Source organism: Mustela nigripes, chromosome 3 (genome assembly GCF_022355385.1).
Source record: "Mustela nigripes isolate SB6536 chromosome 3, MUSNIG.SB6536, whole genome shotgun sequence".
In the NCBI taxonomy this organism is placed as follows: Eukaryota; Metazoa; Chordata; class Mammalia; order Carnivora; family Mustelidae; genus Mustela; species Mustela nigripes.
Genome location: NC_081559.1, coordinates 29,046,180 through 29,071,949, shown reverse-complemented (window position 1 = coordinate 29,071,949; position 25,770 = coordinate 29,046,180). Strand labels below are relative to the sequence as shown.

Sequence of the window (25,770 nt, the reverse complement as noted above, 5' to 3'; positions counted from 1 at the left end):
CTCCCAGGAACTCAGCCCAAATCAGACTCCATCACTCTGACTTGTCTGTCTGTCTCTCATCTCTCCCTAGCTCTGTCCTGGCCACACTCTGGCTTCAGAGAAGCCGTCTCTGGGTGGCAAGGAGCACGGAGGCTGCCAGGGCCAATTTAGCAAGCCCAAGGATGAAGAGAACTCCTTATACCCAAAGTCCATGTATCCCACTGACTGGGCATGCCCCCTTTCGGACCGGTCGCCACAGCCATCCTACCACATGGGATAGAATGGTTCATCAGATCTCTATCACAGGCCCATCACCTCCCCCCACCAATCCCATGCTACCTATAACCCAATGGAGAAGCATGAAAAGGAAACATTTGCTGAAGAACAAAACCAATAGCTAAGGGGTCCCTAGACCAGGGTGTTAAAGAAAGGATCAGAATCTGGTGGAGAGAGAAACCACAGAGAGAATATTGCCTGGAGAAAAGTGTTAAGATAGCTGAGCATTCATAATGCTCCATTCTTTTCTTATTCTACCGTCCTGCCAATTCTCTGCTGAATATTCAAAAAACAAGATTATCAACAGCGAGGATTCCATTCCCCCCTAGCATCTGTGTCATCCACAGTCCACAACTGCCTCATGAAAAATGAGCAATGAAGCAGAGAAGGAATAGCCTTAACAAGAGCCCAGCTTTGGGGCACCTGGCGGCTCAGTTGGTGGAGCATTTGATCTCGCAGTTGTGAGTGAATGTGAACCCCCCACTAGGTGTGCAAATTACTTAAAAATAAAATCTTTAAAAAAAAAAAGAGTGCCCAGTTTCTTCCTCTCATAACTGATCCAAATCATTATCCATTTTTTTTTGATGGACATATGTTATTACAGAGGTGGTGTTTCCTGAGTATCGACACCCACTTTCTATGTTTTGGAAATCCCTTACCTTATAAGCAGTGGTGTCCTGACATAAGTTTAACAATCTTATTTTAAGGAAAGAGAGACTGAGTCTGCAGTGTCTGCTCATTTCTGCAGTGCAAGCACTCCCACTAAGGCTAATCAAGCTATTATCGTGAATCCACTGAAGGCAGAATGGGGAAAAAGGCATAGCAGCACATCATTACATAATATTTCCACCACACGGGTACAACAGGCATAAATAACTTCAAGGACACAGACAATAGTGAAAGTAATAAAATAATTAGGGAGTGACAAATTTCAAGTATTTAATACCTTTGCTTTTTTAATATAATGTATTCCATTGGGTTTACATAATTTATTTTTTCAGATTCAGCTTTTTATTCTGAGATCAATATCACAACTCGGATATTGACATTGCTGCAGCCAAGATATAGGACACAGCATCGCAATAATGACCACTCAGGCTGGCTTTTCCTAGCCACCTCCTTCCCTCCTACGCATATCCCCTCCTCAACCCCAGAAAGCACTAATCTGTTATCTGTTCTCTAGTTCTATGATTTTGCCACTTTAAGAACATTACATAAATAGATTGATACAGGGATACCTTGGGAGATTGTCTTTTTTCACTCAACATTATTCTCTAGAGATACAGACCTGTTGTTGTGTGTACCAAAAGATCATTCTTTTCATGGCTGACTAGTATTCCCGTTTGTTTAACCATTCAGTCACTGAAAGACATTTGGGTTGGCTATTGCAAATAAAGCTGCTGTACATATTTGTGTACAAGTTTTTGTATGAACATAAGTCTTCATTTCTCTGAGACAAATGCCCAGGAGTGCAATTCCTGGGTCATGTAGTACTTGCATGTTTAGGTTTTTAAGAAACTGCCAAACTGTTTTCCAGAGTGGCTATTTTCAGAGAGGCTATTTTACCCTCCCACCAGCAATGTATGAGTGAGGCAGTTTCTCTACATCTTCACTGGATTTAGGGATTATCACTCTTTTTATATTTTAGCCATTCTGATAGGTGTGTAGTGATATCTCATTGCAGCTTTAATTTGCATTTCCCTGGTAAGGCTAACAAATAAGCACATCTTTCTTGTGTTTATTTGCCACCTATATATCCTCTTCAGTGAAGTGGTTCTTCATGTGCTTTGCCTATTTTTCAAACTGGATTATTTGTATTTTGCTATTGTTTTAGAAATTCTTCATATATTTTAGATATTAGTCCTTTGTCAGATATGTGGTTTGCCAATATTCTCTCCTACTCTGTAATTTATGTTTTCATCTTCTTGAGGTCTTTTGAAGAGCAAAACTTATAGTTTTTGATGAAGTCCAATTTATCAGTTTTTCCTGTTTTGGATCATGCTTTCATTGCCAAGTCTAAGAATTTCTTAAGTATTAATCTAAAGATTTTCTTCTAGCAGAGTGACGCAGCAGAAGCATGCTGGGCCCATAAATATTTTCTCCTATCTTTTTTTCTTAAAATTTTTAGTTTTAAGTTTTACATATAAAACTGTGATTTATTTTGAGTTAATGTTTACACAAGGTCTGAGACTTAGGCCAGGGCTCATATTTTCTTCTATAAATGTTTAATTGTTCCATCACAAGTAGATGAAAAGGCTATCCTTCCTCCATTGACTTGTTCTTGACTTTTGGTAAAAACCAGTTGCACATATTTGTGTGGGTCTATATCTGAGGTCTCCATTCTGTCCCAATAATCTATGTATCTATTCCTCCATCAGCATCACACAGTCTTGATTACTGTAGCAATGTATTAAGTCTTGAAATCACGTAGACCATGTTATCCCATTTTATTCTCCTTTTTCAAACTTGTTTTAGCTATTGGGTTTTACACCTTTCCATATAAATTTTAGATAATCTTGTACATATCTACCAAAAAATCTTGCTTAGATTTTAATAAAAATTGCATTAAAACTGTATAGCAATTTAGGGACAGTTGACATCTTTGTAATGCTGAGTCTTCCAACCCATGACCATAGTATGCCACCCCATTTATTTGGGTCACCTTTGCCTTCTTTCTTAAGCATGTTGTTTGGATTCCAGGTGTTTGTTAATTTTCCTGTTATTTTTCTTTTCTTGATTCTCTAGTTTGATTCCACCATGGTCAGAGAACAAACTCTGATGATTTCAATTTTTTTTAAACATGCTGAAATCTGTTTTATGGCCCAGGATATGGCCTATCTTGGTACCTGCTCCATGAGCACTTGAAAAGAGTAAATAGTCTAATATCATTGGGTCACTGTTCTATGAATGCCAATCTGATCCTGTTGGTCAATGATGTCATTGAGCTCTTCTATCTCCTTGCTGATTTTCTATTAACTGTCCTATTGATCATTGAGAGGATTGTTGATGTCTCCAGCTATAATTATGATTTGTCTGTGTCTCCTTTCAGTTGAATCGACTTTTGCTTTGCAAATTTCATAATTCTGTTGTTGAGGTTTTCTTAGAGGTTTGTTTTAATCATTATATAATATTCTAGTCTGTCTCCTTCTGCTGGGCAATGGTTCTGACTCTCCACCAGACCTCCTCTGACACCACCCCCTGGGGTGTGGGAGAATGTGCCTCTTTCCTAGTAAATGGAGGTAGAAGTGTAGGCCCCCTACTTAGCCTTCTGTGACACTATCCCAGCAGGGTGTGAAGGTCTCTCAAGGTTGGAAGTCTAGGCTCCCCACTTAGCCCTTGTTGGCATGAGTGCAGATGGGGCCAGAGTTTTCTCTGGTGTTTGGTAGTTACTGTTGAGAAGGTTTCTACTTGTTACGTTGCTCCTTTCCTGGCCATTGGCTAGAGAGAGCAGACCTTTGTAGGAGCTTTTTTGTCTGTACTCATTGGCAATTTCTGGGTTGCCAGCTTTTTTATAGCTCCTTATATGGGAAATGTGAGGCCAAAAAAAAAAAAAATTCCAAGGAAATCACTGATGTGTTCAGGTCTCAAGGTCTCTAGCTGATCTGCCTACTTATCTCCTTTCAGAGTCTTCTTGTGTTTCTTTTATATATAATGACCAGGGGTTCTAGTCGTAGTCTGCAGGAAAAATAGGGGAGAGTACAGCTACCATAATTTATTTTTTAGTAATGGCTATGTTTAACAACCAGCTCACAAGTCCCTGAAATTTGAACTAACTGCTATAAACCTGCTTCGGCACACCAGTGTCATGAGTGTTGGAGGAAATCAGAGCCCATCGCCCCCCACAGAAGCTAGAAATGACATCCATTCCCATTCCCAGCCTTCCCTGCAGTGTGGACACAGGCATGTGAGGTCAGGTTGTAGAGTCAGACGTGCCCCCCCCCAAGACTGGGCGCTGGCCATGCAGAGTGCAGAAGTGGGATAGTGGGGGATCCTTCTGGTGGGCATTCCAGGCCAGCTGGGGCACCCAGACCAGGTAAGGCATCCATCACAAGGTCACACTCAGTTGTGGCAGCAGCATTCTCACCTAATCCTTTTTTTTTTTTTTAAGCTTGTTTGTTTGTTTGTTTTTAAATAATCTCTACACCCCAGTATGGGGCTCGAACTCAAACCCAGCGGAGTCACAAGCTCTTCCGACCAAGCCAGCTAGGTGCCCCTCACCCAACTTTTCCTATGATGTGTCTTTGACAGTGACTCTGGCCAATAACGTGTTCGAGTTGGATTCTCCTATCTTCCCTATGGCTTTATGAGTGACTTTTCAACAGCTCTGTATCTGCTTAAATTGGTTGGAACTGCCTTCTGTGAGGTGCAAATAGGCATATTGATTGATGTACATTCACGGGCCCTGGGCTGCAAACCCTTCTGGAAGACAAAAACCTGGGCCTCTCCCACGAACATCTCCTGCCCAAGAGAAATGACTCGAGGAATAACTTAGAGCTAAGAGAGCAGTGGGCTTGCACCTAGAAGGTCTTGCTGAGAGGGGTGGTGAAGGTCCCAGAGCCACCTTGACCCCCCCCCCCCGTTAGTTGCCACCCACCCTGGTCAGCAATTCTGACCTCGCACACCATGCTTACTCAGTGTCTTCCTGAGTGCCTCCCTGCAGCCTGAGCAATTTGGCATTAGGTGGAATAAACCAGCCAGCTTGACCCTGGGAAAAAAACAATCCTGAAATCTTATTTCCTCTCCTCCACTTCCACTCACCCTGCTCCCGCCGGCACCGCTCAAGGCTCACTCGTTGCTTAGAGGAGTCTTTTATTCCTGGAGGGTGTGGTTCTGGTGCACAGAAACCAAGCATAGCTCTACTTGGGGCCTGAAAATTAGTATTTGATTTATTAAAAATAGAGATTCCGAAATGCATTGCCCTTCCTTCAGCTTTTAAAATCAGCTTAGGAAGCTTATTATCCTATTTATAAGTCTAGCAAATATTAACAATCACTCTGAGAGGGCTTTTGATTAATGTTTGGTCCCATTTATACACTTAGTTAATTAAAGCTCTTTAACATTTTAAGCAGCGTTTATAAATTTAATATATTCCATTCCTCTTTAAGTACTTCATCTGACTGACAAAGCTTCCCAAGTACTAAAGTGAGTCTCATAAGATTTAATAAATTAAGCATGCAAAAAATAGTCAAGCTTATAGTCTCTTAAATTTTCAAACTATACATAAATTTAGAAAGATTTCAACTTAGGGGTGCCTGGGTGGCTCAGTCCATGGGGCATCTGATTCTGGATTTTGGCTCAGGTCCTGACCTCGGGGTCCTGGGATAGGGCCTACCTTGTGCTCCCTGCTCAACAGAGAGTCAGTCTGCTTAAGATTCTCTCTTTACAGGGCTCCTGGGTGGCTCAGTGGGTTAAAGCCTCTGCCTTCGGCTCGGGTCATGATGCCAGGGTCCTGGGATGGAGCCCCGCATCGGACTTCCTGCTCAGTGGGGAGCCTGCTTCCTCCTCTCTCTCTCTCTACCTGCCTACTTGTGATCTCTGTCAAATAAATGAACAAAAATCTTTTTTAAAAAAATTCTCTCTTTCCCTCTTCCTCAGTTCCTCCTACCACTTGTTCCCTCTCTCTCCCTAAAATAAATAAATAAATATTTATAAAATAAAATCACCCGTACATGAAGTATCCTTGCTACGGGCTGAATATAAGTGTCCCCCAAAATTTGTATATTGAAATCCTAGCCCCCAGTGGGAAGGTATTTAGGAGATGGAGTCTTTGGAACATGATCAGGTCATGAGGGTGGAGTCCCTAGAAATGGTATTAGTGCCCTTCTAAGGGACCCCAGAGAGCTTTCCCACCCCCTCTGCTCTATGAGGACACAGTGTGAGGACAGCCAGCCATCTAGGAACCAGAACGTGGGCTCTCACAGACGCCAAATCTGTAGCAACTTGATCTTGGACTTCCCAGCCTCCAGAACCATGAGTAATCCATTTCTGTTGTTCATAAGGCACCTGGTCTATGGTATTCTGTTATAGCCACCAGAACAGGCCAGGACAATAATACATACACAAATTCCTTTAACTTGAAGATACTAAAACTACAATTGTCATTCCCTTATTTGTGTGCTGAATATTCCCTACATTTGTGTGCTGAACTTTGTGTTTTCCCTGGACTCCTAAAATGTCTATCCATAACAGAGATAATTTCCTTCTTTTAAACTAAGGTTGTTCATCAGTAAGAACTTTTGGGTAGATGCTGACTGGATCCTCACTGGTGATCCTCTGGACCAGTCAAGCCCTATTTTCAGCCTTTATGTTCCTAACTTAGAGATGGGGACAGCCAAGGAGACCACCTCCTTAGAGACTAGTGATCAATTACTAGTTTTCAACCCAGAGTCCTGTCCATAATCCCTATCCAGGGCCCACACTGATTTTGCACTTATTTGACCCTTAAGGGTCATCAGACTCTAAAGAATCTTGCATTCTAGGAGTGCCTGGCTGCCTCAGTCAGTGGAGCCTGCAACTCTTGATCTCAGGGTTGTAAGTTCAAGCCCCATGTTGGGTGTAGAGACTACTTGAAAAATAAAATGAAAGAAGAAGAAGAAGAAAGGAAGGAAGGAAGGAAAGAATAAAGAGAGGAAGGGACAAAGAGAGGGTGGGAGGGAGGAATAGGGAGGGAGGGAAGGATGGGTGGCTCAGTGGGTTAAGCCTCTGCCTTCAGCTCTGGTCATGATCCCAGGACTCTGGGATGGAGCCCGGCATCGGGCTCTCTGCTCAGCGGGGAGCCTGCTTCCTCCTCTCTCTCTCTCTCTCTCTCTGCCTGCCTCTCTGCCTACTTGTGATCTCTGTCTGTTAAATAAATAAATACATAAATAAAATCTTGAAAAAGAAGAAGAAAGAAAGGGGAAAAGAAGGAAAGAAAGAACCCTGCATTATTTTCATATGCTTTTTATACCTTGGGACCACACAATCCTCATGGATGTTAAACTTCCATCTAATTGAATTCTGCTTATCTCTCAGAGCTTTGTCTGATTATTCAGTCATGACTCCCAAAGTCATGCTCCAAGATCATGGCTCAGCCCCACTCCTCACTCTACCTCACACCCTGTACCCCTTGAGTTTCTAATTCTCCTGGGAATGGAAAAGCAGACTCCCCCAGGATCTACTTTCCTGGCAAGGCTAAGGAAATGTTCTTAAGCTTAGTAACTTTGCCCAGAGGTGGTTGGGGGGGGTGGCAGGGAGATAGTTACCATGGCCCTAGAGCCTCCTGCTTCCCACCTTCCTGAGGCAGCCACTGCAGTAGCCTAGGTCTGTTAGAAGAACAGCAGGTGCATGCAAGCAGCATTGGAGCCACATCGCAAATCTGCCAGGAGGATGAGGGGACATAACTGAAGTCATCACCTAATGCCTGAGCCGAGCTAGAACCCAGACTCCGACCTCCCAGCCTCATGCTCTGGCCATGGAAACCCAATGTCCCCCAACAACAGCAAGGCCAACAGAGCCAGGAAGGGCCTCACAGATCATAGCCCCCAACCAATGACCCCAAACATTAGAATACGCTACATACTGACTTCCAGGCTTCATAGTAAACAGAAGAGAATAGACATGGTCCTGCCTTTTCTAAAATAAATAAACACACCACATATTTGTCTTTCCACACTAAGGAGAAGCGACTTTCAGCTATAGTGGGAAACAGGTGAGGACTGGGCACCTACTTACTTTGGGATAAACTCTTATAAAGAAGCCCTGTATACATGGGCCCTCCACAACCAGCACAAAGAAGTGCTCTGGTCCCTCTGTCATTAGCATTTTGAAGAACCACTGGGGGAGCAGGAACAGGATGCTAAGCAGGACCATGATGCTTCCTGCTGACTTGAGCCCCAGAGCCATTTCTCTGGCTCCCTGTCCAGCCCCCATTTGGCTCCTACAGCTCCTGGGGCCTCTGATGGCACCCCCCACACCACGGTCAGCTCATCAGCCTGGTATGCAGGATCCCCAATATCTCTCCCTCCACCTGGCTCAGAAAGAAACCCATGATGTCTCTTTGGACCTTGAGGAGATTATGACGACTGGACACCAAGAAAGTGACAATCCTCAATACTATCGTCCAGCAGCTTCCAGGCCCCCTTCTCTCTCTAGTTGGACCACCTGCTCTCTGTCCTGCACCTCCCATGGTCCAGGGAGCCCTGTCCCAAGGGCTCCCTGCTCCTCCTCCAAGTCCCCCCAGATCCAGGCAAGACGCCCCACCCCCGGAAGAATTTCCCAAAGTCTGTCTCCTTGGTCAGCACCTGACAAAGGATTGTTCAACAAAAAGCAACTTTTCCAACTAGATTAAAATAAATCCCAGCAGAGGTCTCAAATACGAAACCTTCCTCCGAAACATAAGCCCTACAAATATTGGAGTTTGCTTCTTACACAGGGGGGGAGCCACACGACCAATCAAGTCCTCGCTCTCAGACAGTTATGTAATTTATTTTGCTGGAAACCAAATGCCTCACGTTGGGTTTCCCGTTTGCCAGGCGGGATTCAATCCACCCGTTCAGGACTCTCCTGTTGTTGTCAGCAATGGCCTCGTCACCCGCTGTATGGGCAGCATTCGGCACAAGTGTCCTTGAGTTCTGCTTTGCCTTTCCACTGCTACTCAAAATTCCCTTTAGAAGCTCTAAGTGTCAACAGGCAGGATCGTTATTTGAGTCACCTGACAGAAGAAGAGATGTCACACAGACTGCCAAATGGGACCCATTATTGCCAGGTTCTGTGCCCTGAAGGAGGGGCCCGGGGCAGTCCAAGCAGATGGTCTATGAGCTCTCACAGCCAGAAGCTTTCACGAGGGCATAGACATCCTGAGTGAGCTGAATCCTCAGCACGGAACGAGGACGTGCCAGCCGCCCTCTCTGCTCAAAGTAAAAGAATGAGTTAGCACTTCTCTGGTCCCTGACGTGGGCTTGAACTTGTCTGAGAATGAAAGCTTTGGGCAGCTACCCAGGATGGGACCATAATCCCACACAGAAAGCTGCAAGGGAAGGGTCACATGGCGATGAGCCCACAGTTCTCCTTATTAGAAGGGTCCTGCCCCACCTTGCTCGTGCTCACTCACCACACTGCTTCCCATCCAAAGCAGGTAGCAGTGGGGCCTGTCATTCAGGATACCTCTAACCCCATCCGAGTCCCCCAGAGCTGTGCCACTAAATGGTGCCAGAGGGGGGTCCTGTCTGTTGGTTCCCTCTCCTCCCCCTGTCCTCAGTCGAGCTGCCCAGTGCCCCAGAAGGATTAGGTTAGAGGGTAAGTAAAGAGGAAGTCAGAGGAAACACGGAGGCTGTAAAAGATTCAGGACCAACTCCAAATGTCCCTCATTCTCTGGTTTCTCACTTTCCACTTGAGGACCACCCCCCAACTCTCAGCTACTTGCCCAACAGAGATGACAGACACATCCTGTGTCCAGCGAGGAGCTGAGCTGTCCTGGCTCAGCTCTCCACTTCCCCCCACCCCCCAGGCTCAGAAGGAGCTGCTGTCTTGTGGGCTCCCAGCATCCCCCGAACCGAACGGGGAGACCTGCCCGCACCTGAGCAGGGCTCAGGAAAGGAACAGAGTCCTGCATACAAACCCTCTCTCCCCCAGGCATCAGAGCACAGGGCCCCTGCCGTCTCGTTTATCATCTGCTCTGCGCTGGTCTATGTTCTAGGTTTTTTGCGTTTCACCTTGACTCTCTGCTCCTGGCACAGTTCCTCTGAAATTCCACCTGGACTTGGCCAATGTAAAGGAAAAGGGATTTTTGTCTTCACACAGCCCCAGGGGGCCAAAGGCCCAATGAAGTTAGAGGCTGTCCTGTAGCCAGAGACCAAAGGGGCCAACGAGAATAAAATGCTCACACCTAAATGACAATCCGGGACATTTCAAAGGGTGCATCTCTTCCCTATAAACACAACAAACAGCCTCACGGTGGTCTGTCCCCTCTCTGCTGACCAACTTCAGAGCTCTAGCCGTTGGCCTGAACACTAGGAGGAGACGGGGGAAGGGGTAAGGAAGAAGCAGGGCCCCCTAAGGTGGGACTGAGGATCCTGGTTGCTCAGAGCCGCCCAGGGCTGTGCAACTCCACGGAACCTCTCTGGAACCACACCTCACCCTATGTCTTCCAGGGAAGTATGAACTTTTCCTATGGGGTCTCTGACCTAGAGATCCAGCGGGTCCACCAGATGGCAGTGCGACTCCTGCCCAGAGGGCACAGAGCCGGCAGTGTGCGAGAGTGGCCACCAGGGGGCCACACAGGGACAACCGGCTTCACATCCTTACTGGTTGCCTAGCAACTGTGACGCAACGGGCTCCCAGTCTGCACCCTCTTCAAGGCCTCCCAGGTTATTTCTGGCAGAACAGACTGTTGCACAAGGAGTGGCCTCAGGAATCCCCAAACTGCTACTCTTAAACCGTGAGAATCTAAAATGGTCCAGAGACCCCAAATCCAGCGCCACCCTGGCGTCTAGGGGATTGGGCTACTGTCCCTGCTTCTCAGAATGCCAGGGATCAAGGAAAGAAAACATTTTCCATTTCCTTCTATAGCCTCACAGCCACTGGGGACAGTGATTTCTCTAATGGCTAAAGCAAAGTGACCTCCTCCCTCACACCTCCCCCACGCTCTCCCTTCCAAGCAGGGGCTAGATTAACAGTATGTGACCTTGAGCCAGACCCTGAGCCTCCCGCTCCCCAGCTGTACTTGCGACGACTCAAGGGGTCATGATAACATCCAGCTCTGACCTTCTGTGGTCTTGATTCTCTCCCTTTCCCCCAAGAATACTGTCCTTGCCTCAAACCTCTCCCTGGTTTTGATGACCCTGAAAACAGAATTCTTCCAATTCCAGTTGGATAAGCATGACCAGGCAGACCAAGGGTGGAACCAAGAAAGTGAGGCAGACACAAGACAAGGAGTGTGGTTATAATGAGCTCAAAGTCTGTGCCGGTCTGGTCTGTGAACGGGCCTGGGTGAGCCAAGGTCAGTGCCCGGGGCAGAGTCAGCGGGCCACCCTGGCCGTGGTGTGAGGGGCTCCAGGCACATCTCTGGGTTGGGAGGAGCCCGCTGGCCCCGGGGCTGGGCTCTGCCTGGGGCCCAGGTGTGGATCACTAAGGTGTCACGGTCTCTTGAGGGGCCCGGCCGGCGGAGGGTCACACAGGCATGTGCAGCTCGTTGTACTCGTCCTGGCCGTCCTCATCAAAGTTAGGCTCAGCATCTTCCGAGTCCAGCTGCAGAAAGGAGAAGGTCGGCAGGGGCAGGGAGGCGGCACTCGCCCTCCCGTTCCCCCAGCAACTCTTCCGGGGCGGGGGACAGTCTAGACCTTCTCGGGCCTCGGGCCTCGCAGGGACCATGAGGGACTGCCCCCCGAAACACTCCCCTCCGGCAAAAACCCTCAGGTCACTGCCCCAGGGACACTCCAGATGATAATAAGAACGACAACAAGTACCTCTTCCCAGCCATCGGGAGCAGTAGTACGCTATACCACACCCCAAGCCCTCCCGCTCTGTGCTTTACCCACACAGGTCTCAATCCTCACCACATGTCTCTAAGGTAGACCCGCCCATTTACACAGCTGGAATGGAGACTTCAGGAACTCTGGGAACTTGCCTCCCGTCTCACAACCAGCAGGGGGCATGGGGGGGGGGGGACTGGAACCCAGGCCTCCCTGAGTCCAGGGCCCTGAGCAGCATCCCTTACCGCCTGAAGCTCCCTGTCCTGGAAGAGCCGGGGCAGAAGACAACGCCTCAGAGGCACCGTGAGCAGCAGCAGGAAGGGGAAGGCGAGGGAGGCGGCCGTGGACTTGACCACCCACAGCAGGGCGATGCAGCTCAGCTGGATGCAGGTGAACAGGTGCATTCGCCACGTCTTCACCTGGGGAGCAGGCCTCTGGTCTCACGGCACAGCGCCCAGCCGGCTCCCACCCACAGCTCCCGGAGTCCCCAAACCTCCATAGTCACGCTGTCCCTCTCCAGCCCCGGCATCCTTGCGACCCCTCCCCAACCCCCCAGCTCCCCACCTCCATGCTGCCCAGCCCTACCTTGGTCACATAGGGCTGCTCAGGATGGTGTTTCGCTGGCATGAGGATGAGCAAAAGACGCTGGGACAGCTGGATCCCCGACAGCGACGTGACCCCCATGTACAGGAAAATCCCAAAGAGCACAGCCAGCGGGATCCGGCGCAGCACAGCCCCCATGACGATGGACAGGCCTGGAGGAGGTGACACAGACTTCCTGACCCCTCGGACAGCCTCCACGGGCCTGGTGGAGGGGGACCGGCTGGGCCTCGTCGCTACGCCCGAGAGAAGACAGAGCCGGATGGAGAACCTGGAAAGTGCTCAGGGTAAAAAGGCTCAGAATGCTACAAGGCAGGTTGGGGTGAGAGCGGGTGCAACTGGAGACCCAGAAGGGACCTGAGGCCAGCCCAGGAGAGAGAGCCGACTGACGGGCACCGGGTCCAAGGAGGCAGGTCTGCGGAGCGGGGACTGGGGCCTTGCGAGGTGGGTGCTCTCACCCACGAGGCTGGCGATGAGCACTCCGGTGACCCGCTGCTCCCGCACCTCCTGGATCTGGGGCTTGTCCCCGGGCGCGATGGCAGTGCGCATCACCGTCAGGGCATTCACGTGAGTGACCGAGCGGACAGTGGCGGCCGTGAGCCAGGGCAGCCCGAACAGCCCGCAGAGCCCACCCAGGGAGCCGATCAGCAGCAAGTCTAGGTGGAAGCCGGAGCCCTTAAGCAGCCTCCGGGCCTTCTGGCTGACGATGAGCCTGCAGGACGGGAAGCGGGGCTGGGTGGTGGGGAGGGCAGGCCGGCCACAGGGCCAGGCATGCGCAGCAGGTCCCGCGTTGTCGGGGGTAAGGACCGGCATGGCCTGAAGGGCCCTCCCCGGGATCTGCCAGCTTCCTCTTCCAAGCTCCCAAAGTGGTGTTCTCACATCGAAGCAAATTGGAGCTAAAACCTCATACTGTGGATATTTAAAATGCCACAAAAGCCAGACGCCAGATCTCACCACACTGTGGTTTAACCCAAATGAGACGCATAGGAGCATCGCTGGGTGAGAGAGAACAGTGCCAGACTGTGGTGAGGACTGCCAGCGGCCACCCTGCACATGGCAGTGGGGACAGATGGCTCTCCTGTCACAACCCCGGAGGGAAACTGTGCCCCGGGCCATGTGCCCCACCCCTGCCACCAATCCTATTGCCTTCCACTCCTCCCCGGCCTCCCGCACCGAGTCCCCCAGCCCTCTCACGCAGTGATCTGGGTCTCCATGAAGATCAGGATGAGGACCAGCAGGGCAGGGACAGCAGCTGCCACCATCATCCACGGTGGGAAAGGACGGGCACTGCCCAGGGGTGGGATGAACCACGTGCGCTTATGGGGGGACGTCACTGAAAGCCCAGTGGGCACCGTCAGCTTCTGCATGGGGGGAAGGAAGACGGGGTTCAGGGACACAGCCTCCCCATGTTAAGAACCCCATGTAGCAGCTGCTCCCACCAAGCTCTGTGTTCCCAGTACCAAGCCTCCAGGAAACCTGGATGTGAACAGGTTCGGGGGAAATTAGTTTTCCATCTCCCAGAGTCTCTCCAAGGATTTGGTAGCGGACAGAGAATGACATCCTTTCTCCCTGAGCCCCGGGTACAACTGTCCTTCGGCCGCCAGCCCCACACCCGTGCCAGGAGTCTAGGCTAAGGCTCACATACAGCCTCAGACCCCCTGACTGACCGCATCCGCTGAACCGCTCAGCTGTCCCCAGCCCGCCACCCCAGCATGGCCCCAGCAGGTCAGCCCTCCATTAAAAAGGCTGAATTCTGCCTGTGATCGTGACCACTATGGCAATGGAGACGTGTCGTGGCCTCCCTCCCAAGACTCGGGTGAGAAGCCCCCGCTGGAGGGAGGCGGGCCCTGCTCACCTGTGTGTAGGTGTCTGTAATCGAGTAATCCACGAGGACCATCACCAGAATGGAAATGGGGATGCCAAAATCCCCAATGATGCGGCGAGCCTTGGGAGTGGCCAGTGCGGGGAAAGGAGCAAAAGGCAGAAGTGAGGGTCAGGAGACAAACATGGGGACTTATTACTCCCCACTCTCTCAGGTCTGGAGCCAGAAATCCCCTGACCTGTCCTTCTAAATCCCACAGGTGCCACCCAGCTCAAGACAGCATTCCTGGCCTGGTTAAACTTCGCTGAAGCTTCTGACCCGGAAGGGACGGCACAGATGTGGTTTAGGTTCACGGGTTGACCGGGAGAAGGGGAAAGCGCCCCTCTGGAGCGAAGACTGGCTGTGATGACAGGAACTTCCAGGGGAACCCATGGAGAACCCCCACCCCTTCTCAGCCACGCACCTTGCCTCCCAGGAAGCGGCTGTTCCTGAACTTTCGCAGGAAGAAGGCAATGAGGAAGGTTCCAAGCATGAGGATGAGGGACAGCAGAGCCGTGTTGGGCTGGTTCCTAGGGCCAGGCAGCCCCTCGGTGGGGGGCACAGCACTCCCATTCAGCTCTAGCCCAGCTTCCAAAGCCCCCTCAGGGGGGTAGAATGGCAGCAGTGGGTGCTCCGTGAACACCTGTGGGGGTTACAAGGTTGCCCTAGCACTTCCCTGAGCAGGTGACCACAATGTTATCAACTTACTTTCATACCACTGTGAGGGGGAGCGCTGACCCCTCCCACACCTGACCAGGCAACAGGGTCACAGGACATCAAGCTGCATCACATACACACACACACACACACACACACGTACACATACTCCTCTACAAAAGGAGCCCCACAGCACTGAGAGTGCCCCCCCACAAGCACATACTGGCTGAATCCTGCTGGGGTTCTAATCTGTACCTTCTGGCTCCGACTCCTGGTCTGGCAGCTCTGACCTTACTCAGGGTGTCCCGCGCCCCCCCACACACGCCCACACCCAGAGGAGCCCTCCTCCCTGTCCCCTCTGCTCCCAGTGCTCCACGCCGCCCCACTGCCGTGCACCCCTCCCCAGGGTGCTACCCAGCCCCCACCCATGTCCACGCCGAAGACCTCTCTGGATCTCCACCTTGTAGAGCTTGTGGAAGGTCTCGTAGATGAAAATAAGTGAGATGAGGAAGGCGAAGATCTCCTGGGTGAAAGGTGAGATATAGCGGACCAGGAAGCTGCCTTCAGCGGCCACCAGGGCAAGGACAAAGACCACCAGCCAGAGGCCAACCCACACCCGGCCGGTGAGGTACTCCAGGTCCTGGGCTCGGCAGAACTGGAGGCCAGGAGGGAGGTGCGGTTAACCACAGTGGTCTGCCCTAGACATCGGGCCCCATGGGATGGGCTGGAGTGAGGGCGGGCGGGGTGAACTCTAAAGGGGGAGGAGGAGAGAGACTGCAGGGACCCCATTATCTGGGCCGAGAGATGGGACATGAGATCCCTGGGGAGGGGCAGGGGAGGGCTGTCACCTTGAAGAAAGCTTCTTCGAAGACCAGCAATGGCCCTGAGAAGCCAACTACAAGCAGCGGCTGGGCCCCCAGCAGAGAGAAGAGGACGCCGAGCACCGCGGTGGACACAATCAGCTCCGACACACCCATCAGCCCCTCAGTCTTCTCCCCTGGTGCAGGCAAGGGTCAGTGGGAGGGCCCTGGCCTGGCTCCTTCTACCCAGCCCCTCCTCTTCATCTAGCCTACCCTGACCTGGGGACCCAACTACGACAGAGTAGCCTCGTAGGGCAATAGACAGGTCCCACTCCCCAGCCCCACCCTCCCACCCTCCCCCGTCCACCCCCACCTCCAGTCACAGGCTCCCCGACCCCTTGCACCCTTCCTGCCCCCTCTCACTGTATAGCCCCCCTGCAAAAGTGATGCCTGAGACCCCCTGACCACAGACCTTGCAGGTGACACTGGGTCCCCTGCCCCTCACCTAGCAGCCCCCCGAAGGTGATGGCAGGGCTAAGGGCGGCGAAGTAGATGAAGAGCACAGCTGCCACGCACTGGGAGTGCAGGGCGTCTCGCAGGTCACTGGGGTAGTGTGGGTACCGACGTTTCACATCTCGCACAAGCCCCCCAAACACCGAGCCAGTCCGCAGCAGGGGGTCGTCTTCAGGGGTTGCCTCGGAGCCCCCTAGCTCCACTGACAGCTCTGGGGGGTGCAAGGAGCTGCTGGAGCCCAGACCACCCCCTCCTACTGGGGGGCTCTGGGCTCAATCCTCCCCATCAGGGACTAGAAGCTGGCATACAGGAGTTAGGGCTCATGACCTTAGGAGCTGCAGTGGGCGAGAGGGCGGGGTACGGGCCCCAAAGGGTCTGACCTTTCCCGGGGGCCACATAGCTTCCCTGGGTGGTCATCTCCACTTTGGTCTGTTCACGCTCCCGCCGCTTCCTCAGCAGCTCCCGCTGGAAGGCAGCCACGGAGCGCAGCAGGTCACGGCCCTCCACCTCGGATGGAGGGATCACGATGCTGCCATCCAGGAACTCACTGATGGCGCTCAGGAGGTCCTGCCGGTCGTCTGCCTGGTAGGCAGCTTCGTGAAACAGCTGGAGGCAGGAGAGGCAAGGACTAAGCATCCAGAGAGGAGGTGTTAGGCCGTCACGGACCCAGAGGCAAGGTGGGTGTCTGGCCACATATACAGGCCTAGTCCAACTGTCAGAATATTGACTCATGTGGTGCCTGGGTGGCTCAGTGGGTTAAAGCCTCTGCCTTTGGCTCAGGTCATGATCTCAGGGTCCTGGGATCGAGCCCTACATCGGACTCTCTGCTCAATGCGGAGCCTGCTTCCCCCTCTCTCTCTGCCTGTCTCTCTGCCTACTTGTGATCTCTCTCTCTGTCAAATAAATAAATCTCTTAAAAAAAAAATAAAAAATAAAATAAAATAAAATATTGACTCACGTCCTCGCTTGCCCACAATTGGCCACAGCCCTGAAACTCTGAGTGCCTTCTATTCCCCTAGGAGCTTGCAGACTTTTCCACAATGCAACAACTAAATGGGCAACACCAGGCATAGCAGGGGCGCCCAGAATCATTTTGTCCAGAGAGCTCCCACCCGCCCCGGGTTGGTCAGTTAGCATTTCCAACATCGCCCCTGGTTAAAGGACCTTCCTGTCCCAGCTGAGAGAGGCCACAGCAAAAACCAACATATCCAGCCCTCCCTTTCCAGTCTTAGGTCACATCCAAGATTTGGGGATCTGGGCTTTTTTTCTCCCCCTTCAACCACCTCCCCTTCTCACAGTCCCAACCCAGGCTCCCTTTTCTGCCCTTGGCCAACAGCTCCCTCCCTCACCACTCCAGAGTGCTGCCTCTACCCAGAAAGGCCTCCAGGGCCAGGAATGTAGGCAGTGAGTGACAGGGGAAAAAGAGGACCCCGGGGGAACAGGCCCAGAGTCTGCAGGACCCACCTTGTCAGACATGAGGGTGGCAATGGAGCGCCCAAGCTCGTGATAGTCAGTGCTGGTGTGGCTGGGACCCAGCATCACAAAGAGGAAGCGCACAGGCACAGGGACCTCGAGCACAGACTCCAAGAGCACGGCCTCATTCAGGCGCACAAAAGCTGCTGCCGGCTGCTCCAGGAAAGGCACACACCCTGGGGGGAAAGTAAGGCACCGGGCACTGAGCAAAGAGGAGCCCTCCAGGCTGGACCCGGAGAAAAACATCTGGGGCCACCCTGTACAGTTGAGCAGGTGGTGTGCTGCACAAATTAAGCCCAATCTAAAGAAACCCTATTCGTGTATATGTTTGTAAATTTATTATTATTTAAGAGTAGAGGAAAAGTTAACAGTCTCCGAGAAGGAGTTCTTCTCTTTAATTCTCACAAAAGTGCTCTGTGGACTAGTGGCAGTCTAAGACAGTGGAAAACCGAACAGGAAGCAGAGAACTGAGAGAGCGAGCTGGGGGCGAGACAGGCAATGAGGAAAGGCAGGGATGCACTGAGGGCCTGAACAGGGTTGGAAGGAGCCTGCAGGCCGGAGCTGAGGACAAGCAGGGCGCAGGGGAAGCCCACACGCCCAGGACCCCCTTCCTCCTCACCCACAAGCACAACAGTAGCCTCAGCATCTTCGGGGATCTTCTCCAGCAGCTTCAGGCTTTTTCCCCGGTGACCTTCTCCCCCAGGCATGTGGAGAGGCTTCTGAGGACGCAGAACTGGAATAGGGCTGGGACCCTGACCGGAGGCCGTGGCAGGCCTTCCCATCCCTTGCTCCAGCCCTGGACTCTGCCCTCTGACCCCCAGAGGGGGGGCCTCTTTTCTCCCTCCCCAGCCAGGAAAGGGATTGTCTGTGATGCACCCCATACCGAGAGGAGACTGTTCAGGCTGTCGACCCCCACCCCAAGCTGCCCGCCACCACCTCTACCTTGTCTTGTTGAAATGGGTCCCCTGGGTCTGCCATATCACCCCATTTAACCTCCTGGTTCTTTAGGGCAGGGGCCCTCATGCGTGTCTCCTACAGGTCCCCCCACATCCCTCACAGGGTACCAGCCATCCAACCTCCCTAACCCACTCCCGGAAGCCAGTGGCGGCCTCCAGAGAAACCAGAAGCCCCCACAGTCCCCCAGCCCAGGTCCGAGCAAGGCGACTGACCTCCTTGGCATCAGGGTCATGAGGCCAGAGTGGGGCTGGCTCCCCCACATCATCAGCCATGGTGGGCACTGCACCATCAGGGCCGTGGCTGGGGGGCGGGTGATGATTCCCTAGGACGGAGTTCACGCTGGAGCTGGATGGGTTTCGGGGAAAGAAGCCAGTGTCCTTGTCATCGTTGGGATGGCTGTGAAGAGGGCAGAGGAGCAGGCTGGTTAGAGAGAGAGGCAGAGAAACGGGAGGGTCAGGGCCTCCGCCCCTCCTCCCTCCGTGGAAGGAAGAACTTTCTAATGGCTGGTCCTGTCCGAGAGTGAAAGAGTAATAAGCTCCCCATCACTAGGGTTATTTAAGCAGAGGCTAGAAAACCGCACAGGAGAGTCCATGATCCTGGAAGAGCACAGGCACAAGAATGCCCCGACCGAGGCCCCCCACACTGGCACCTGTGTTTCAGTAAGAGGGTACGCAGGACGCTGGCCCTGTCCTCCGGACGGATCTGGTCAGACACGATCATGGTCTCCACCACGAGATGGGCAATCCCCGGCAGAGTGGTCTGTTCCAGGTCCAGGAGGGCAGCTCCTGGGGGGATAGGTGGGAGAGGGTCCCATCAGAGAGAAAAAGCCACCCCTGTCGCCTTGCTCCCCAAGGGCAGGCAGACATGCCAGGTGACCCAGCCCTCAGTGCACACAGCAGGTACTCAGTGACACCTGGCCCCAACGAGCCAGACACAGAGATGTGCAGAGGGAACCTGGAGCGAACCAGGGAGGGGAGTCGCTGGTTAGTGTTGGGCACGGGGACGGGAGCCTAGAGCAGCACAGCCTGGCCCCTCCAGCTCACGGCTACACAGGGGCTCGGACTCCCCATCTCCAAGGTGGCAGCCAGACCTTGCCTGGACACAGGCCCCCGGAGAGCAGCATCCCCCAAGCTGGACAGCCTGCTGCTAGCCGAACTCCATGGCCGGCGAAGAGGGCACACAGCCCAGGGCCAGGCCTGCAGGGTCCCTACCGTGGGCGATGGTCCTCCGGAGTTCCAGAAGGCTGCGGAAGGAGAGCGAGGCCACGTGAGGCTTCCCCCAGCGCTCTGTTTCTTCTTCCACATCCTCCTCAAACTTGATCCAGCGTGCCGTCTCCCGCCAGTGGGGCTCCTGGCTGCGGTCCAGCGTCAGCTCGTTCAGCTCCACGAACACCTGAGTGAGGCAGGAGCCCAGGGTGAGGGTCTGCGGCCCACGGGGTGGGTGGGGGGGGTAGGGGAAGGAGAGGAAGGCCGGAAACGGAAGCCCAGCCCTCAAGCCCCTGTACCTCATGAGGCCTCCGATCCAGCTTCTTCTTCTTCTTCTTCCTGCGCAGGATTGGGGCCAAGCCCCCCGGGCTGCCCCTCCCGGCCTGCGTCCGAGAGGGCTTCTTCACTAGGTGCCGCCGCACACCAGGGTTGTCCTCCAGCCGGTGACCTACAGGCCAGGCAGGCTTGGTGGTCCTGGGGGTCCAGCTCAGGTCCTCATGGTCAGAGCCAGCCCTCCAGCCCCCTGCCCTGGCCAGCCAGGGGCCATGTCCACACAACCGCATAAGCCGGCACAGGTGTGTCACAGACAAAGACACACAGGCCCAGAGAAGGGGAATGACAATTCCATACGAACACAGGGGACCACTGGCTAAGCCACTGTAAGAAGGCAAATCCCAACTCGGTCCAAGCCCGGGTTGCCCAACCTCCCCCATGGCCACTGCCTCTCATTCCAGAGCACCAGGACCTACGTGAAGTCACCAGGCCCCCAGTCCTTTCCCTATGCCCTCTCCTGGCACCAGGTCTCCCCCACAGGTACACATCTGGCTGACTCAAGCTGAGCTCTTGCCCTTCCTCCCTGCTTGCCCCTTCCAGGCCAGCAGCCACAGAGAGCCCGGCGGCCCGCTTACTCACAGGCTGGTTCCCCGGCCATGGGGCTCAGCTGGCCCTGGAGGGATTCACACAGATCACCGTCCTCAAGGTCCAGCACCAACATTTCTAAGTCCTCTGAGGCCAGCGAGTCTCGAGGGCTGGGGGCCGGGGCCATCCAAGGGCCCTGGCCCTCCGTGTCCCCAGGCCCAGGGCTCAGTGCCCTGTTGGGCTCTGTGACCTCCTCCAGCAGGCTCATCGTTCTCCCGGTGGCTGAGCCCTTGGCCACTGCTCCACCCCCTAAGCCCTGGCTCTCCTAAAAGGTGGGAGCCTGGATCAGTGGTCTTTGTTCAACCCAAGCCTCTAGACTCCCCACAGCCCTGGGCTGGCTCCCTGCTGCTTCCAACCCCCACCATGAGTCTGTAAACACGCCCTCCCCTGACCACCCCCACCCCACCCCACTGCTGCCATCGGATTGTTCCTGTCCCTGTCCTCAGGCCCTGGCAACTTTCCATGACGTACTGAGCTCAGAGCCCTCCCCACCAACCCCCGCCCACACACTGTGCTTCCAAGGGGGAGGGAGGTGGGGTCAGTGATGCCCCCAGCCTGGGCACAGAGCCCCGTGAGTGATGACAGGTGGCACAGAAACCAGGGCACTGATAAGATGGAAGGAATGTGCCACAATCACAGCCAGGCCCCGCCGAGGGTGGTGCGACAAGTCAGGGGACCCCGATGTGGGGAGAAGCGGGACCCAGAAGAGTGGCTCACCCTCAAGGGGCCTGGCGTGAAGACGACAAAAAGAGTTTGCCCTGAGAAGAGGAGCCCTGGGGGGAGGGGGACATAATGTCTGCAAAGGTCACGTGGAAGGAGGGGTTGCCTTATTCAGGGGGTGACTCAGAGGACAAAATCAGGACAGAAGGGCAGAGGTGTCACGAAGGGAAATCTCAGCTCTGGCAACCAGAGAGGTGGCTTGGTGAGGTAGTGAGCTCCCTGTCCCTAGCCACATGCCAGCAGACAGGGATACTGCAGAGGGGACTCAGCACCGGGTTGGGGAGAACACAGAGCTTCTCCTAGGTTCCCCACCTGTGGAGCGCCCATGGGGGTGGGCCAGGGGGGCTGCCACTGCCACAGTGTGTCACTCACTCTTCATGTCATCCAGGTCCGCGGAGCCCAGCATCTGGGCCTCTGCCTCGTCAGTGGGCACCTGCTGCTCCGGGCCACCTGGGGTGCCCAGGGCACTGCCTGGGCACAGCCGCTCCCGCAGGTCATAGCTGGCCGACGGGCTCCACGGCCGGCTCTTCTCCCCAGCGACTCGGGAGACCCGGGCCCGGGGGCTTGAGGAGCTGAGGAGGCACCATGGCAGCCTTGGACTTGACAGGGAACCACGGTGGAGATGGGCCAGGTTAGGGGGTTCCTTTGTCCTCCCCCAGCTTGGGGTGGGGCCTGGAATAGCCCCCCGGGTGCTAGACACAGACTCCTTCTGGACAGAGAAGGAAGCTGACCTCTACCTCCCTGTCCCCATCTCACCGCCCCACCCCCACTTCCTGTCTGTCTTCCACTTTTATCCCTGTCCTCCTCTCTAATGACACCTTGTCTCTTCTCCTTGTCAACCCTATGGACAGAGACAGGACGAACCCCTCCCCCCTTCCTCTGTTCCCTCTCCTCAACTCCCCTCTTCTTCTCCAGGGTCAGAGCTGGGGACAGTCGCCAGGGTCAGAAGGGAGCCTGGGACCTGCTCTGGGCTGGAGGCCAGTACCTGACTGACTGCTGGGGGCTCTTGTCAGAGCAAGGGCCCACCGAGGGCAGAGGCTTGGTGACGGCAGCCCTCCCAGAGAGCCCCGGACTGTCATCCTCATCACTTCCAATGGAGAACTGTGGACAAAGCAGCGTGCCCTGGGTTCCTGCACCGGGGCTCAGCCCCCGACCGCCCCCCACCCCTCTGCCTCCCCAGGCAGCCCGGGCCCCCTCTGCAGCATCCTCTTCTCCCCGCTGCACCCCTCCCTGAGGACTCAGCCCTCCTTCAGGAACAGACCCCTACCTTCGCTTTCTGTGGGGACCCTGAGGGCGGGGGTTCCACAGGTTCTGCCTCAGATTCCCCTTCCTCTTCCTCCTCCTCTTCCTCTTCCTCCTCCTCCGCTCCAGCTCCCCCTTCCTCCTGGATGGGAGGGGTCCCCTCCGAGGGGGGAGCCGAGGTTTTCTCCTTCTTCCTCTTCCTCCTGCTCTGCCGGGCAGAGGTGGGGGGCAGTCGCCGCAGCTTGTGGGGTGGAGGCAGGCGCGCTGAGAGCGGGTGGTGGGTGTGGTGGGATGTGTGCCGGTGAACTGGGGGTGCAGGAGAGCCGGTTGGGGGGCCCCCACAGCAGAAGCGGGCCCCCTCACCACCCTAGGGGCACACACCTTATTCTAGCTCAGGGCCTCAAACAAGGGCACCCTAGAACTTCCTCGAGAGCCAGCTCCCCCCAACACCTGTGTCCGTGTCCTGCCATTGGTAAGGCCTGGTAGAGTGGGGGAACGGGAGTCAAGGAGAGGGCGGGCTGTGAAATGGGGCTGGGGGACATGGGAAGACACGATACAGCAAGGGGGGGAGGCAGAGTCAGAAGAGCGGAGGGAGGTGAGGAGGCAGAGAGAAGAGGGCAGGGCCGGAGGGACAGCAGAGCCTTGGTGAAGATGAAGGTCACCGAGGAAGGCCTCGGGCCCATCTCCCTATGTCTCCCTCTGCGTCTGGGGCCCGGCTCCCCCGGAGGGTGGACAGGCGATGGGTGAGTGAGGCAGGATGACTTAACATGGCATGGTGGCCCAGCACAGCGTCCCGCACAGCGTCCAGCACAAGATGGCACTGGGTGACCAAGCCAGTGGTGAACACGGTGATGGTGGCAATGAAGGTGATGGTGGTGAGGGCGGCCACACTAGGGGGCCCCGGGCTACCCACACTCAAAGTCCCGCTCGCTGTAGCTGCGGCTGGGCTTCTCAGGGTCCCAGGCCGGGGGCTTGCTGATGAGGTCCCCAAACCTGCTCACAGCCAAGGTCTTGCCCAAGTCATCGTCCTCCTCCTCCAGGTCTGGACTCAGAGGGGGCTCCTCCAAGGGCACACGGACCTGCAGGCTCAGACAGCCTCTTCTAAGAAGGACCCTGACCCAAGAATGCCCCACATCCACCCCAACTCCAAACCCTGGCTGAGGGTGGAGAAGACCAGCGGCCTCCATCTTCAACAATCCCCTCTCCCTGCACCCCAGCCTTGGGTCAGCCTCCCAGGACCCTAGAGCTTGGGGGGAAAGGAGGCAAGAGAACTGAAAAAATACCGAAAGGCCCTCCCTTTCCCCATCCCCTCTAACCCAGCTCCATCCCCGGATGTGGGGGTCCCAAGGTCGGCCAGAGGACTCCCCTCTCCTCCTTGGGGTCCCTCCTTCCTCTTCTCCCACCTCCGCGCGCGGCAGTCACCTGGGGTAGGGGGGAGGCGCCCCCGGGCGGCGGGATCACTCCGTTGGCCATGGCCGGGGAGGCAGCTCGGGAGCCTCTCGCTCACTGAGGGACCCGTGACCGGGTTGAGAAGAAGGGGGCGCTGCGGGGGCCTAGTGGGGAGCCCTGGGGGAGAAGGCGGGGTCAGGAGCCTCGCGCCGCCGCCCTCTCCCCCTCGAGCCCGATCATCCGCCTGCCCAGGCGAGGCCCCGCCACGCCCGCGACACCCCGGGGCCCCGGCCCTGGCCCGCCGCGCCCCAGCCCCGCCCTGCGGTACCTCGGGGCTCCGGAGCGTGCGGGGCCTGCGCCGGCCGCCGCGCCCCATCTCCCTCCCGCGCGTGCTCGGGGGCCTGGCGCCGCGCAGGGCCGCACGGCCGGGGGGTCGCCCACGGCGGCGGCAAGCCGGGCCAGCCGGGCGGACGCAGGCGCCGGAGCCCGCAGCCTGGGGCTCCACCTCCTCGCGCTCGGCTCCGCAGCTCCGCCGCCGCCGCCGCCGCCAGGCCGCACAATGGGAGCGGGCGGGCCGTGACTCACTCCGCCCCGGCCGGCCCGGCCCCCACACGCGGGACCCCGCAGGACCCCCACCCCTCACCCCTGCCCAGAGCCCCTTCCCCAGGGCGCCCCACGCAGGGCTGGGGCGGGTGCACGGCCCCACATTCCCACAATCCCCAGGTCGCTCTCCCCGCTTTGCTTTTAGTCTCCCCTCCCTCCCCTCGGGAGTCCTGGAGGCGACCCCCAGCCCACACAAGCCCCTCCAACCTTGGGAACGGAGCTCACAGACACCGTAAAGCACCCACCACCTGCCACTTTCGTCCCAATATGGGCTCAGATGCCTGGTTTCTGCCACCAGCCACCACCCAACATTTGACCTTGGCACATTACCTCCCCTCCGGGTTTCCCCCTCCGTGGCCCAAGGAACCTGGAGTAGGAGTGTTCCAGGGTTCCATCCGGCTCTAAGATTCTGTAGCTCAGTTTCCACGTCTCCTCTCCCCTCCTCCACTCCCTGGGATCACATCTCCTTTTCCAAGGGCAAAGGTCTCTGGAAGGGCTTGCTGGATCCCAATTTGATCTTCTGGTGTCTGGCTGAAAACTGGGCACCTAGCACAAGGCTACATCCATTACAGCCCCCAATCTGTGTGCTGAAGCCAGGTCCCTGAATCCTTGGGAAGACAGAGGATGTGGGGGCAGAACTGCGGAGGGAGCTAATGGGCAGAAGAAGGTGAGCCAGCCAGCTCCAGAGAGGGAAACCCACGCCTGCAGAGAGGGGTGTGGGGGACAGACAGGGTGCTGAACATGATGGACCCCTCTGTGTGGGAAGGAGGTTTAGCCCTGTGACCTTTGACGTGTAATAGACCCTCTCCCACCCCTACCCTGATCTGGATCTCAGCTCAGCCCAAAGGATTTCTACATTCAAAGCCACATACGAGGAGAGGGGAGAGCAGGTGGCAGGTCTGTGAACACTCACCGCCTTGGCTGGACCCTCCCCACACTCATCTCAGCCTTCCCCCAACAGACACGCAGAGAGACTTACCACCCCACCACAGTCACAGCTGGGAAGCAGGCTGTGTGTATGTGTACAGGTGACTGTCGGAGCCACAGCCATCTAACTGCCCCCCAGCCTCTTCCATCAGAAGAAATGTGCTTGGCCTCCTCCCCACCAGGCGTTGAGAGCACGAGATGAG

General features: G+C 55.2%; 1 protein-coding gene across 5 annotated transcripts; it reads right to left on the bottom strand.

Moving 5' to 3' along the window:
- Nucleotides 1-11,159: 11,159 nt before the first annotated feature.
- Nucleotides 11,160-25,204, bottom strand: SLC4A3 (solute carrier family 4 member 3). Of its 5 annotated transcripts, none has more exons than XM_059393567.1 (23): nt 24,971-25,204; nt 24,071-24,214; nt 23,562-23,727; nt 22,674-22,954; nt 22,392-22,507; nt 21,779-22,005; nt 20,068-20,216; nt 19,775-19,955; nt 19,213-19,348; nt 18,776-18,959; nt 18,226-18,325; nt 17,598-17,782; nt 16,514-16,739; nt 16,126-16,344; nt 15,669-15,817; nt 15,281-15,475; nt 14,588-14,806; nt 14,158-14,247; nt 13,497-13,663; nt 12,761-13,014; nt 12,288-12,457; nt 11,948-12,121; nt 11,160-11,478 (listed from the first exon to the last, which is right to left on the bottom strand). In XM_059393567.1, the coding sequence occupies exons 2-23, from the start codon at nt 24,119-24,121 to the stop codon at nt 11,401-11,403; spliced, it is 3,717 nt and encodes a 1,238-aa protein (XP_059249550.1). In that variant the 5' UTR covers nt 24,122-24,214; nt 24,971-25,204; the 3' UTR covers nt 11,160-11,400. The 5 variants fall into 5 exon arrangements, with proteins under 5 accessions (XP_059249550.1, XP_059249549.1, XP_059249552.1 ...); XM_059393566.1 differs by lacking the exon at nt 24,971-25,204 and adding an exon at nt 24,366-24,469; XM_059393569.1 differs by lacking the exon at nt 24,971-25,204 and adding an exon at nt 24,366-24,469 and having other exon boundaries at nt 15,281-15,343.
- Nucleotides 25,205-25,770: the final 566 nt, after the last annotated feature.

Coding starts and splice junctions, on each gene's coding strand:
- SLC4A3 (XM_059393567.1), bottom strand. CDS start 24,121: ATGGCCAACGGAGTGATCCCGCCGCCCGGGGGCGCCTCCCCCCTACCC. Junction 18,326..18,775: donor ATGACCCTGATGCCAAGGAG/GTCAGTCGCCTT, acceptor CTGCGTCCTCAG/AAGCCTCTCCACATGCCTGG. Junction 14,248..14,587: donor GCCGCTTCCTGGGAGGCAAG/GTGCGTGGCTGA, acceptor GCCACTCCCAAG/GCTCGCCGCATCATTGGGGA.